Here is a 12915-nt window from a genome sequence, read left to right on the forward strand (position 1 = left end):
ATACATTTGGTCCTGGTCCGCTTAGCGTTCACATTGGCATTTTTGACAGCGAACCTAAACACACCGAACCTAAAGGCATAGTGATACGTTCACAACCTGATAGGTCGGCTTGAATGACGTATATATCGTGACGGAACTCACCGAACACCCCAAACAAAAGGTGCATTAGACTTAAAGTGCCGCTGCGGGTGTACAGTGGGTACGGAAAGTATTCAGACTCCCTTAAATTTTTCACTCTTTGTTATATTGCAGCCATTTGCTAAAATCATTTAAGTTAATTTTTTTTCCTCATTAATGTACACACAGCAACCCCATATTGACAGAAAAACACAGAATTGTTGACATTTTTGCAGATTTATTAAAAAAGAAAAACTGAAACATCACATGGTCCTAAGTATTCAGACCCCTTGCTCAGTATTTAGTAGAAGCACCCTTTTGATCTAATACAGCCATGAGTCTTTTTGGGAAAGATGCAACAAGTTTTTCACACATGGATTTGGGGATCCTCTGCCATTCCCTCTTGCAGATCCACTTTAAGTCGAACACACCTAATGCCGTCTGCTGGACTAAGCGCACTCATACTTGCGTGTACATATAATGTTATTTTCACCACCTGCAAACTCACAAGGAGCTCATAAAAGGCACTTTACCTCATCGTTGCTCCATGTTTGCCCTCTGCTCATTTTGTTTTGGTTACACCGTGTTGTCAAATCATATCGCATAGCGTCGCATCTTGTCTTTACTTCCTGTTTTTGGTTCGTCTAGAAGTATTTGATCCGTGTTGCATTCATATTTTTTTATATTTGGAAGCGGACCGAGACCCATCTTTTCAGCGGTCTCGGTCCGCTTGTTTGGTGCGCACCAGGGTTCGGATGGCAGCGTTCACACTTACTCAAATGAACCGCACTAACAGAGCAATCGCACCAGAGTTCGTTTTAATCGAACCAAACATGACAAGTGTGAACACACCCTTAGATATAACTCGTTGACTGCTACTGATAATTTTTATCTTAAGCCATTCCTAAGATTGTAGATTTGGTCTGAATACGTTGAAACCAGTAGCAGGTAATTCTCTGATTTAAGGATGATTTTGAAGTCAGGTAGTGTCGGTACACCACATCACTGAGAGTCAACTTTTCTTCACCCTGTGGGAACAACGTTTGCCTTTGAAATCCCTGGAGGTGGGCTCTCAACGGCAGTCTGAAAGTGGAGCCAGGGGTTGATAGAAGCAGCCAGGTCCTTCACGGTGAGAGCCACTCAAATGCTTAAGAAGAAAGAATCGCAAAGATAATGAAAATGAAATGCTGGCCTTTCCTAGATCACGTCGAAAGAAGCGAGAGGGAGGAAAAGAAATAAAGAGACTGAAATGGTTTGGAATAGCTCATTGTTTAATAAAGTTTCGTAAGACTCTCTGGTCTACCAGCCTCTGTATGTTTCTGTCGGTGCCAAGTGCGCTAAGAGGAAACGAAAGACAGATATGGGGCCCGAGTAAATAACCTGAGGTCGCAAATAGTCTTCCGCCTTGTTCAGTACCAAGTACAAAGAAATCAGTTCTTTGGCAGAAACTGAACATTAACAATAACATTTGATAGCTTAAACTATTTGGAATTGCCGTATGATTCCGTTCCACAGTTTCTTTAAATACTTTTGGAGGATAAAGTTATATAGCTATACAAAAGGTATAGTAATTCAAACAGCTTGAGGTTATAGCTATAGCCTTATTTCACCTGTCATCTGCAGCCCGGTAATGTGAAACCATGTCTTCCGCTGATCCAGTAAGTACTATCAGACTTGCGTACAGTAGGGGTTTGGCAGTTCATCAACTCTTTAGCTCGAGCAGCCAGTGAAGCAGGTTCGTCTGGCCGCCTGGTTGATGGATAAGTGGATTTGGAGTGGCGGTGGTATCATAGCAGTTCCAGATTTATGGCCTTTCAGACGTGACTCATGCCCGGCTTGATGGAGTTTGGTCCTGCTGTGGTAGTAGGGAAGACCCACTCTATCAAGTGCCAGTTCATAAATAATATCTGGGGCACTTCTAACGGTAAAGCTTCTGCTCTTTGCTCTCCTTTCACCAGTGAAGGGAAAAAAGAGCCGCTCCTGGAAAAGTTTGAACATGCTATTTTACGGGGCTTTCTGAAAAAATATTTTTGGAAAATATTTTTCAATATTCATCTGGATTGAAGGAGCAGACATTGAGAGGTAGAATTAAAGAAGGTAACATTACAGTCAATATCTTTTAGCCAATATCAGGTTATCTGCAGGTGTTTTTTTTTTTATTATTAAAATTTTAACACCTTTTTAAAGACCTGCATAAATACAATTAATACCATATGAGAAATGTCAGTGCTAACAAATTAAACCGTGAAAAACGTGATTTATAGTTACTTGACAATTAAGAAAAAGGATCAGTCAAAAGTATCAATTATTACATGTATTTAAAACATAAATATATCTTACTGTCTTAAGATTTTTATATTAAGGCATATTAGCTATCCACTGGCTCACATTTACAGCTGTGTGTTTGCTGCTTAAATAATATGATTCAATTTTCGCACTGTTCTTAACAAAAACAGCAGAAAGGCTGATTGAAAATACAAATTAATTCTCTGACAGCAGGTGGCGCTTTTGGAACAGCAGAAATACAGTGGTTTCCCCGGTAACGGCTGTATGCAAAGCAGTGCTCATAAACATAGATATGTATAGGTAGATGCCACATTCGACCGCTCCAGACACGTCGACATGTCTGCCATCTTGGAACGCTTAATGTGTTGTCACTCAGAATAAAAATCAGTGAGTTTCAAAATGATATTGCACAGCCTCTGTTTGTAAAAAAAAAAAAAAAAGCTGAAATTTTAAATTCCTGAAGAAATTAGGTAACTTTTCACAGGTAAAAATGTTTTGATTTGTGTTTTTAATATGTATTAAGTCAATATTATAGGTTTTAAACTATTGTACCTTTTAAATGTTGTGTTTGCTAAAGACTTCATCTTGTTGTATTGTGTTAGTTTAGCAAAATCATCTGGTGAAATCTATTGCAGATATAGATATTCATACATGCATATAACTAGGGTTGCAGACATACAGGCAACTTGCTCTTGTGTGTTCACAGACCTGCTTTGATCATTCTAATATGGCAGATGGCTTACGTATAGCGGTCCATAGAATTAGCTGCTAATAGGGCATCTACCTATACAGATATACCTATACATTTTTACATGAGTTTTGGACAGTGACGGTCAATGTTGATATTGTGGTGGGCCGCCACAAATAAATCAATGTATGGGAAGCACCTAAGAGTGCTTTAAAATATACCGTGTAACATTCACAATCCTGGTCATGGTTGAATGAAACAAAATGTTTGATTTTTGTAAATATTACTTTTAGATTTGACATTTAACAAAATAGAATTTTGTGGTGTATAATATAGTTTTGAGTTTGAAAATTTGTAAATGTGAATTTTATATGTGATGTGAAACTTTTTTTGTAGCGTAATTTTTATTTTATTTTTTTCTGTTTTGTGTTAAAACAAGGAAACATGAGGCCAGTTAGCCATAAGCCAGAAGTCTGGATATGCAAGACTCGGTCACAAATTGCTGAAACTAAAATAGGAAGTTTTGTGTAGATTAACAAGAACCACCAAAATCCCAAATGTTCTGTCCAAAGTGTTATTTGGTGACAGTATGACCATGTTTAACGTCATTGTAATATGTCTAAATATAATTTTTTATAATTTTTTTTTTGTGTAAATCTCAGAATCATTATTTGTCTGATCAAAACTCATAACATGGAGGTAAAATCCAACTCTGTTAGATGCCTTTGCTGTCCCTGTTGTTTTCAGAGTTTGATCAGCAGAACCCCAGGGGATTCTGGAGATTCCTTCAGCTCTCACAATACTATGATCATTTACACATGCCTCTTTCGTTCACTCTTTGCTCTTTTCTGTTGCTAACAAACACTTGAAACTCTAAAGCCCTAATCCTCTGGTGATGTCAACCCAACAGGCAGCAAGGAAGCGCAAGATCTCCATCCTGCGAGCACAGGGCAAAAGCAGTGAGGCCATCCGCGAGCTCAACGAATATCTGGAGCAGTGAGTGTTTTACAAGAGGATTTAGACCCCCCTTCCCCTCCACTTTTTAATTAAAAGGGGTTTTGCATTTGATTCAGTTGGCCCCCAAGCCTTTCCCTGACCCCCCTTTTGTCCACAGTGGCCTTTCTGATGTGCTAACTACCACTACTCTGTCCTGCAGGTTTGTGGGAGACCAGGAAGCTTGGCATGAGCTGTCAGAACTCTACATCAATGAGCATGAGTAATGATTTCTTTCCTAATTTCTTATGTCGATTCTTTTTTTTTTTTAATACTTACAAGAAGTTGATGGAACATGAGGGTTAATTAAATTGTCAAACTGACATACAGAAACAATGTAACTAGAACGTGTACACGTTTCTTGGAAAAAAAAAAATATATATATATATTATGGCAAAACAAGGAAAAGGTATTCAATAATATCTGCCTACTGGGTTTCAGTTAGCTCAAATGAATTCATTATAGGAATCTGATGGAAAATACAAGATTAATTTTAACACGTTAAAACAGTAAGTAAAATAAACATAAAAACAGTAGTTAATTCAATCAGAATGTCAGTGGTAATGCTCTTTTTTTCACCATTTCAGTTGTTGGATGTTATTAGAGATTTTTCTTTTAATTTATCAGTATCAGTCAATATTGGATATTTAATTGTGCCTGCTATTTTTCCTATTTTTTACACTTAGATTGCTCACTTGAAGTTAATCTTCTTGAAAACACTAATAATTTAATAACACTGTTAAATGTAATCTTTAGCAAATCTAAACATAATTTATTATTTTTTCATACTCTATATTGTTTGATGTCTTAAATTCACTTGTAGCATTTAAAATAATGGATTAGATTTTTCTTGTGCTTTAATTTTAATTTATTTAGACAAAATAGTATTGAATGTTTTATATCTGCCATTTATCAGTTGTGATATCAGTTATCAGTAACACAAAAATAATTATCAACTTGTTTGGAATTTCCTAGAATTTGAAAATGTCAGTGAATCCCTACTGAAAATAAATAAATAATTTAGAAACTGTTAGCATTATAAATATCAACAAATTGACTTTAGTGTGTTGTTTAGTTTTCAGATTGACTGCATTGAGTGTATTGTTACACAATGTAGAAACTGGCATCTTTCTCATGAATGACAAGAATGAAGAGGCAGAATATTCATGATTAGTTTTTCCTACCTTAACTATAAATGTAAGATATAATTTTGTCTCATCAGAATAATTTAATCAGCTAAAAGTGATTAATCAGTTACCAATGCATCAGTAAAATGTCCAGAAGTTGTCTGTATGGAATGTGATGTTTACGAGGGTTACGAGGTCGCATTCACCAGCATCTTGCAGGTCATTCTCAGGACCTTCGGTTGACGTGCGATGGTTGCTGCAGAGCTGTGGGACCCTCTGGAGTAAAAGACAGTGAAATGCCAGTCTCAGCCAGTGGCCTTGCTTAAAGCTCCGTGTCTGTTTGTCCTATGGAGTAGGGCCATAATAGGATTTGTTTCTTGAGCCCCCTGTCCAACTCCAGGAATAAGACTGCGCTCCCCTGCTGATATCTCTTTTGCCAGGGGTTACTTTCTGCCAGGCATCAGGATTGTAGGAAACTTACTTTATGTCTCCTCTCCTCCATCCTTCTTTAATTGTTTTGGTCTTATTTTCCATGAGGGGGGCTAAGGGGTGTTAGTATGTGGGTGTGAGAGAGAAAAAAAGTTGGTTGTCCTGGTCGGAGGGCGCTGGCTGTAGGAATGCAGTTGCTCTGTGAGAGCACCGCTTATTAGATACCTCACGGTTTTGTGTAAAGGGCTTTATTGCTGTAGCAGACAGAGGAAAATCCAGGGGTGAGAGGATTATCTGCCCGCTTAGCCCAACTTTTCTAATATCACACCATTCTCTGACAACCCCCTATCTATAGGCGTGTCAATGTCACTCCTTTTCTTTCTTCCCCTTTCTTTTTCTTCTCTTTATTTCAGGTCACAGACTCGCTTTTTCCCTTCCCCTCCTCTTCCGGCAAAGCCTTCATTATCACATCTTTCTTCCACGCTGTGAAAGAACAGGAGAAAGGGGAAAAAGAGAAATTCCCAAGAGAATGAGGTGACACCCATTCTCCCAACCAGTCAAAACAAGATGAAGACAAACAAACGCCACCCTACCAGCTGATTACACAGCTATGACGGATTACACAGCTATCTACACGAAGTCCGTAGTACAAATAGGCCACTAGTGGATCATGCTTTTTAATGACGATTAAACCAATTATCACTTTGGTAAAGAAATATATCAAAGTGGTTTCTTTGGTGAATTATGTGCTAGGTGTAGGTTGCGATCTGTAGAACTAGCTGGTCTTAAGTGAGCTTTTTAAACCTCAAAATGTAAATTTATATTTCCCACCCAGTGTGGCTTTATATCTCAAAATGTGACTTGACTTGTCTTACCATGATGCTTTAAACGTTATCTACAATTTAAAATCACATTGTGAAATATAAAGTTAGTTTTTTGGGATTTAAAGTAAAAATTGTGGGATGTACAGACACATTTTGACAAAATCAAATCAAAAATGTTGTTTTTTCCCTACTCAAGAAAGAAACATGCTTTCATATTTCAAATGGAGAACTGGTAGAGTTGGCCGTGTATAATGAATGCTCAGGTAGTGGGCGTTGAGTTCAGTAGTGATGTGGATTGATGCCTCCCTTGCTTTCTCTGTGTGTGTGTCTCTCTCTCAGTCTTTGCATTGCTCCGCCACAGTTTAAGCCACGGCAGAAGCACATCTGAAAGTCTTTACGAAGAGGAAATGGTAATTGCAAGCAGTCTTCAACCTTCTGAGTGGCCTGATCTCACTGGCTCACTCCTCCAACCTCTTTGACTGTCTGTGTTGTTCTCTCACTCTCATTCTCCTCTCTTTGTATTCAAAGTCCCTTGAACATTTCCTAAAAGGCTAGATAGACTCATCATCTTGTGCGAGTCAGCAACGCCAACAGTCTTTTTCCACCAGAAAAAAAATCTTGTTTGCGTCAACACATTTTTATTTCTGCCAGCCGTAAGATTAGCATGGACGTGCTCCAGCTCTGTTATACGATTTGATGTGTTGTGATAAGTTGATATGTGTGCGTGAGCACGTACAGTGTGGACCTCGATGTGTGGACCTCGCACGGAACGAGACAGAAAGCTTGCTAACAGTAGCTAAAAAAGCCATGCGGTTTTGGGGACTTGAGGCGGTAACGAGCCTTTCAACCCCATTCACAGCTTTTGGACACATTTGGCTCATTTTTGTGTCTTGCGGCTTTGTCATAATAGTCCTGAAGTTCTTTTTGAAATTGTTTGGTTTTTTGGTGGGAGCATTGGGGAAATGTGCAAGCCCATGTTGTGTACTTATAAGGGAGAGAGTGTCTGAGACATGAAACTGTATATTAGTGTGAGGTCAACGGCTTGGCAGTGATCTCATTTGGGAACTGCTCTTGAGAATGACCTTAGGACAGTCTTGAGATGTCAGTGAAGAACCCAGGGACAGATTGGTAGACCAGATTCATCTTTGGCCTTCTAGAAAAGAGGCCATGGTGAATCTAGGGCAGAATTGCCACCTCTGTTGCAAAGCTTCACTCATCATTTGACCATATGGGTGTTCATACACAGATTTCCATTAACCCTCATAAATGCTGATGAAAGGGAAACCTCAGACTGTCACGTCTCCCGACTGTCAACGGGACTGAGCTTCGCTTTGCTTAATCAGCCACAAAGCTACTGGGAGATGTTTTCTATGTTCTCAATTTTTCTCTCTCTCTCGTTTCATTCCCACAGTTATGCAAAAGCTGCTTTTTGTCTTGAAGAGCTGATGATGACGAATCCACATAATCACCTGTACTGCGAACAGTACGCCGAGGTATAGTAGCTTTCTCTCTTCCTGCCTGAAATAAATGTTCCTTTCAATTTAAGGTGATTTTTTTAAAATAAACATTTTAAGCATTCTTTCAAAAATATGTTTAATTGTGCCATTTGAAGCAATACATTTTAAATTGTTGAGATGTAATTATGCCTTCGCTAAAGATAAGAAAATACACAAAAAATACACAAACTTAGGAGTGGGCGATCTTCCCAAAATATCATATCACGATTTTATAACTCACGATCCATGATCTGAATCATGGTCTTCCCAATTTTGAGATGTACTATTGAGAATATCCAGACTGGAACAAGCCTATGACTTAACTATTTGCATAATTAAAAAAAAACAAAAAACAGTAACGTTTTTGTATTAAAGGGTTACTCCACCCCAAAATTAAAATGTTGTCATTAATCACTTACCCCCATGTCGTTGCAAACCCATAAAAGCTTTGTTCGTCATTTTGGATGAAAACCGGGAGGCTTGTGACTGTCCCATTGACTGCCAAGTAAATAACACTGTCAAGGCCCAGAGATAAATTTTCTACGTTTATTTACGCTTTGATTTGAACGAAAACAGCGTATCCGTGTGGTGCGGCTGACACAGACAAGTAGAACAGTATACGCAGTTTGCGTTTAGTGGATACGTCCAAAATGGCGCTACGGTGATGCGGAGACGAATTGTTGAATAAAATCGTTATTTTTGTTTTCTTTGCGCACAAAAAGTATTCTTGTCGCTTCATAAAATTCAGATTAAACCACTGATGGCAGATGGACTATTTTGACGATGTCTTTCATACTTTTCTGGGCCTTGACAGTGTTATTTACTTGGCAGTCAATGGGACAGTCACAAGCCTCCTGGTTTTCATCCAAAATATCTTAAATTGTGTTCCAAAGACGAACAAAGCTTTTACGTGATTAATGACAACATTTTTATTTTGAGGTGGAGTAACCCTTTAAACAATCAATTGTCAAAAAGGTCTTTAAAACCCGAGTTAAACTTTAAAACACTGCATCACTGTATGAATTAAATATACACGATTCTTATTCTGATTCTGATTCTGATATATATGATTCTTATTAAAGTTGTAAAGTGATTCAGTCAAGAGCAGTGAGTGATTTTCTGTTTTTTGTAGTTTGATTAACATATGACACCGACAGCAGTAGGTTTATTAGGCTGCTGTCTCTTTAAGACAAAATGCATGGATGTAATATACTGACACGCATCCGATTTCTTTCCCAATTGTTTGTTCATTTAAGACTTAACTGACTTTACGTAAATACTCGCAAAGGCAGACATTTTTTGACATTTTTGTGTGTATTTGACTGTTTAAGTATACTTTTCTCTTCCGTGTTTAGCTCCGTGTCGGAGTGCGCGCACAAAACGTGCCCGAGGAACAGGCTCTTTCACCGTTAATGTGCTTTTAATAACTAAAATAAAGCATGTCCCACAGTAAACTGCCTTTTACGACAGTTGCGTTATATGATTTGACTGATTTGGGTGTTAAGCTCTTAAGGACAGGCAAAAGCGCACCACTATAAATGGAAGGAATGGCATGTGGCACAATGATCGTTTTATTAAGATTGAAACTGAAACTAAAATTTCATTCATCACACTACTACTTTTAAGTCATGGCGAATACGTCACCACGCATGAAAAAAGACATAATAGAGATGACGCATGATATAACTTGGCCAGTCACAGTCATGTAGTAGGCAGTTATTGCTGTAGTTTTAACATTATTACGAGAACATAAAAGATCACGATCTCTACGATTCACTTAAAAAGATGATCGTGGACATTTTCAAGATCGATCACGATGTTAAATCATCAGATCGCCCACCCCTACACAAACTATTAAGTTGTATTTTTTATTTTTTTGTGTATGATCTTATGTTTGAATATGTTTTTATATTTTGATCACACAATTTACTGTTAAAATAGATAAAAAGTTGCAGCATTTTTGTTGATGGGTTTAGAAAGAAGTCTATATACAGACATAAAAGTTGGCATCGGTTACTCTTATCTTAGTCATAACATTTTTTATGTTATTTTTTCCCCCCTAACCAACCTTAACCATGACCACATTTTTTCTTCCATTTAAATGGGTTTTCCAACCCACTGTAAAATCTCACTGGTTTAACATCTTTATCCACGTGTTATTAAACATCCAGTATATTCTAGGGTTTGATTTTTGTCCATCACATCGTCCTATAAGCCAAAACTTTGGCCCTTTTGCACTCTATGACTAGCTGCATCCATCACGTTGTATGCTTGTATAGGATTTTTCTGTTTATTTAGATCATGTTCTGTTTATTTATATCTCATGTCAGCTTTAAGTGTGCCTATAACACAACATCACCTTTCGGTTTCCTCTGCAATCTCCCTCAGGTAAAGTACACCCAGGGGGGTCTGGAAAACCTCGAGCTGGCCAGGAAGTATTTTGCGCAAGCACTGAAGCTTAACAACAGAAACATGAGGGCCTTGTTCGGCCTTTACATGGTAAGTTGTTCAGAAAACAGACACCTTCTATTTTTCTTTTCTCTTTTTTTTCTGCATGTGAATGGATCCCAGAGGCTGTGATTGGTTCACACAGGGGCAGTTGAAGTTGATGTTTCCAGTCCCTGTGTTGGAAAAACTCTGACTTGCAATTTTTTTTTGCTGTAACGTAACCCGCTGGACCTTTGTAGGGCATTTCTCTGTTTATTCCAGAGATAAACAAATCTTTGACAATAAAAGAATGGTAGAGAAATGGCAACCACACCATCACACGTGGCTCTGCTGGATAGGTTCAGGCAATATGTGAAAGCCTTTCATCTGTATTTATTTAAACAGGAAGTTGTCCATTAACACCAATGCATCATTTGTAAGTGACTCCTGACATATGAACACAAACAGCCAGCCAGGGGCAGAAGGCCGACAGAGGGTGCACAGGGAGCCACACACAGGCCCTCTGTTCAAACATACACACACACATGCAAGCTTCAGTAGTTCAAACACAGAACCATGACAGTCGTCAGCGCTCTTTGATGTGCGATTTGCACGTGAAACGAGGCCGGCAATAGCAGGATGTCGGTCAGTACAACAAAACCTAGAGCCTGTTACCCGGTCATATGTAATGAAAAACGAAAAAGTTGCAAAGTGTTTTTTTTGTGTCATTGTTAACAAAAGTTTTAAAAATAATTAAAATAAGGCTAATATAGCTGAAGTAAAATAAGTTTAAGTTAAATTACTAAAATTAGAAAAAGTAAAATAAAAATAAAGCTAAATAGAAATATATTAAAAAACAAATCAGAAAAAATTACTAAAAAAATCCAAAAACGCCTGGAGAACTGGGGTAAAAAAAAAAGGCTCCTGAGTGAAAACTGTGTAATCCAATGTCCCAAAAAGACTTGTATATGTGTATTATAGTTCATTTTTCAAGATTGAAGCATTAGATTCTTTCGTTGATGAGTTTTCAGATTTTTTCTAAATAAAAAGCAGTAAAATTTCTTCCTGTTTTTTTTACATTTTTGTCTATTTAAATTCTGTTTACAAACTCACCACAAACAGTAATGTACAATAACTGTCATTTCTTGAAAGCTAGTAATTTTCTGAAAAAAAATTACACCTTGCACTTGAAGATAGCACATTGTCTTATAATGTTATAGTCAAAAAACCAAAATGAGTGAAAACGGTCTATTTTAGCTTCAGGTTCTAAAGGGTTAAACTAATAAAAAAAAACTGGAAAGTAAAAAAAAAAAAAAAGATATTTTAAAATATTAATAAATACTATAGTAGTATATAAATAATAAATAAAATAATAGCATATAAAATGTTTGAATATTAGCTTTAATTTTTCACTTGTCACTTTTAATTTTTTTTCTTGTCAGGTAAAATATTTTCATCAACAGTTAAACTGATGAATAAATGACCATACTGACTAAATTCGAAGGACACTCTTGCCAAAAGACAAACAAAAAAACAGTATAAAAATGAATACAGATTGTGACTCAAGTGACCAAAAATTTTCCTTAACAGCCGCATCTCACCAACCTTACACACCCCAAACTCCGGAAGCCGAGGGATTTGCTGCCAGAAACAGAGATGTGGTTGATTGGTGTGCAGTTAAAGTTTCAGCACATCCATGGGGAAGGGCTTTCATGCTAGCCGACAGAGTCCTGCGAGCTCTGCTGAGCGGGTCTAATAGCAATAACGAGGGAAAGATGGAGGATTTGTGGTTGTGGAACAGAGATCTTGTAGTGGCTGGAGAGCATGATTCACGTTGCGCTATGCCATTTACACGCCACCTCCCTGACACTCCCAGGCCTGTCAGCACTGCCTTTCCTATCTCTGATGCGAGACACATCAAGCTGTGTTAACAGAGCGCCCTGGCTTTTTTTCACTACTCAACCAGGCTCAAAACCATCACATTTTCCACCCTTTAAAAAATACCCTTCATTGCCATCAGGGTTTAGCCATCCTTCCATTATGTGGGCTTTAAATGGGAGTCAATGGGTATTTATCTCATGACTCTTTTTTCGACGCTTTGCAGAAATGGTGATAGTCTAATCTTTATGTGTGTCCCCCAGCACTGTGGTCCATCTCACCTTTGTTTGTTGTCTCTTCTTCCGCAGTCAGCCAGTCACACCGCTGCCAGCCCAAAAGTTAGCGCAAAGGTGAAGAAGGACAACATGAAGTACGGCGCGTGGGCCGCTTCTCAGATTAGCAGAGCCTATCAGGTAAGAGGAGTGCATGAGTTACTGGTAGAGATGGGCAGTACAACTTAAATCTCTCCACAAAATGTTTTATATTTTACATAACTGTGGTAATGTTGATTTAGTTTATCTGAATTTATCAACTGATACTGCATTTTGTTTTTTCTGAAACACTTTATAAATATATTTAATGTTTTAAATATTTTGAATATATATATATATATATATAAATATATATATATATATATATATATTAGGGGT

The 12915-nt window shown here is 37.7% G+C and overlaps 1 protein-coding gene across 1 annotated transcript in view; it reads left to right on the plus strand.

The window, feature by feature from the left end:
* LOC107756076 (ER membrane protein complex subunit 2) overlaps window positions 1–12915 on the plus strand; it is a 37027-nt gene that overhangs the window by 9563 nt on the left and 14549 nt on the right. Inside the window, exons 4-8 of the mRNA XM_016573052.1 lie at window positions 4002–4087; window positions 4248–4307; window positions 7876–7957; window positions 10349–10459; window positions 12574–12678. Of these exons, the coding sequence (XP_016428538.1) occupies window positions 4002–4087; window positions 4248–4307; window positions 7876–7957; window positions 10349–10459; window positions 12574–12678 (444 nt within the window). The remainder of the gene's footprint in view (window positions 1–4001; window positions 4088–4247; window positions 4308–7875; window positions 7958–10348; window positions 10460–12573; window positions 12679–12915) is intronic.

The sequence above is a fragment of the Sinocyclocheilus rhinocerous genome, unplaced genomic scaffold, assembly GCF_001515625.1.
Source record: "Sinocyclocheilus rhinocerous isolate Xijiao unplaced genomic scaffold, SAMN03320098_v1.1 scaffold11, whole genome shotgun sequence".
Classification (NCBI taxonomy): Eukaryota; Metazoa; Chordata; class Actinopteri; order Cypriniformes; family Cyprinidae; genus Sinocyclocheilus; species Sinocyclocheilus rhinocerous.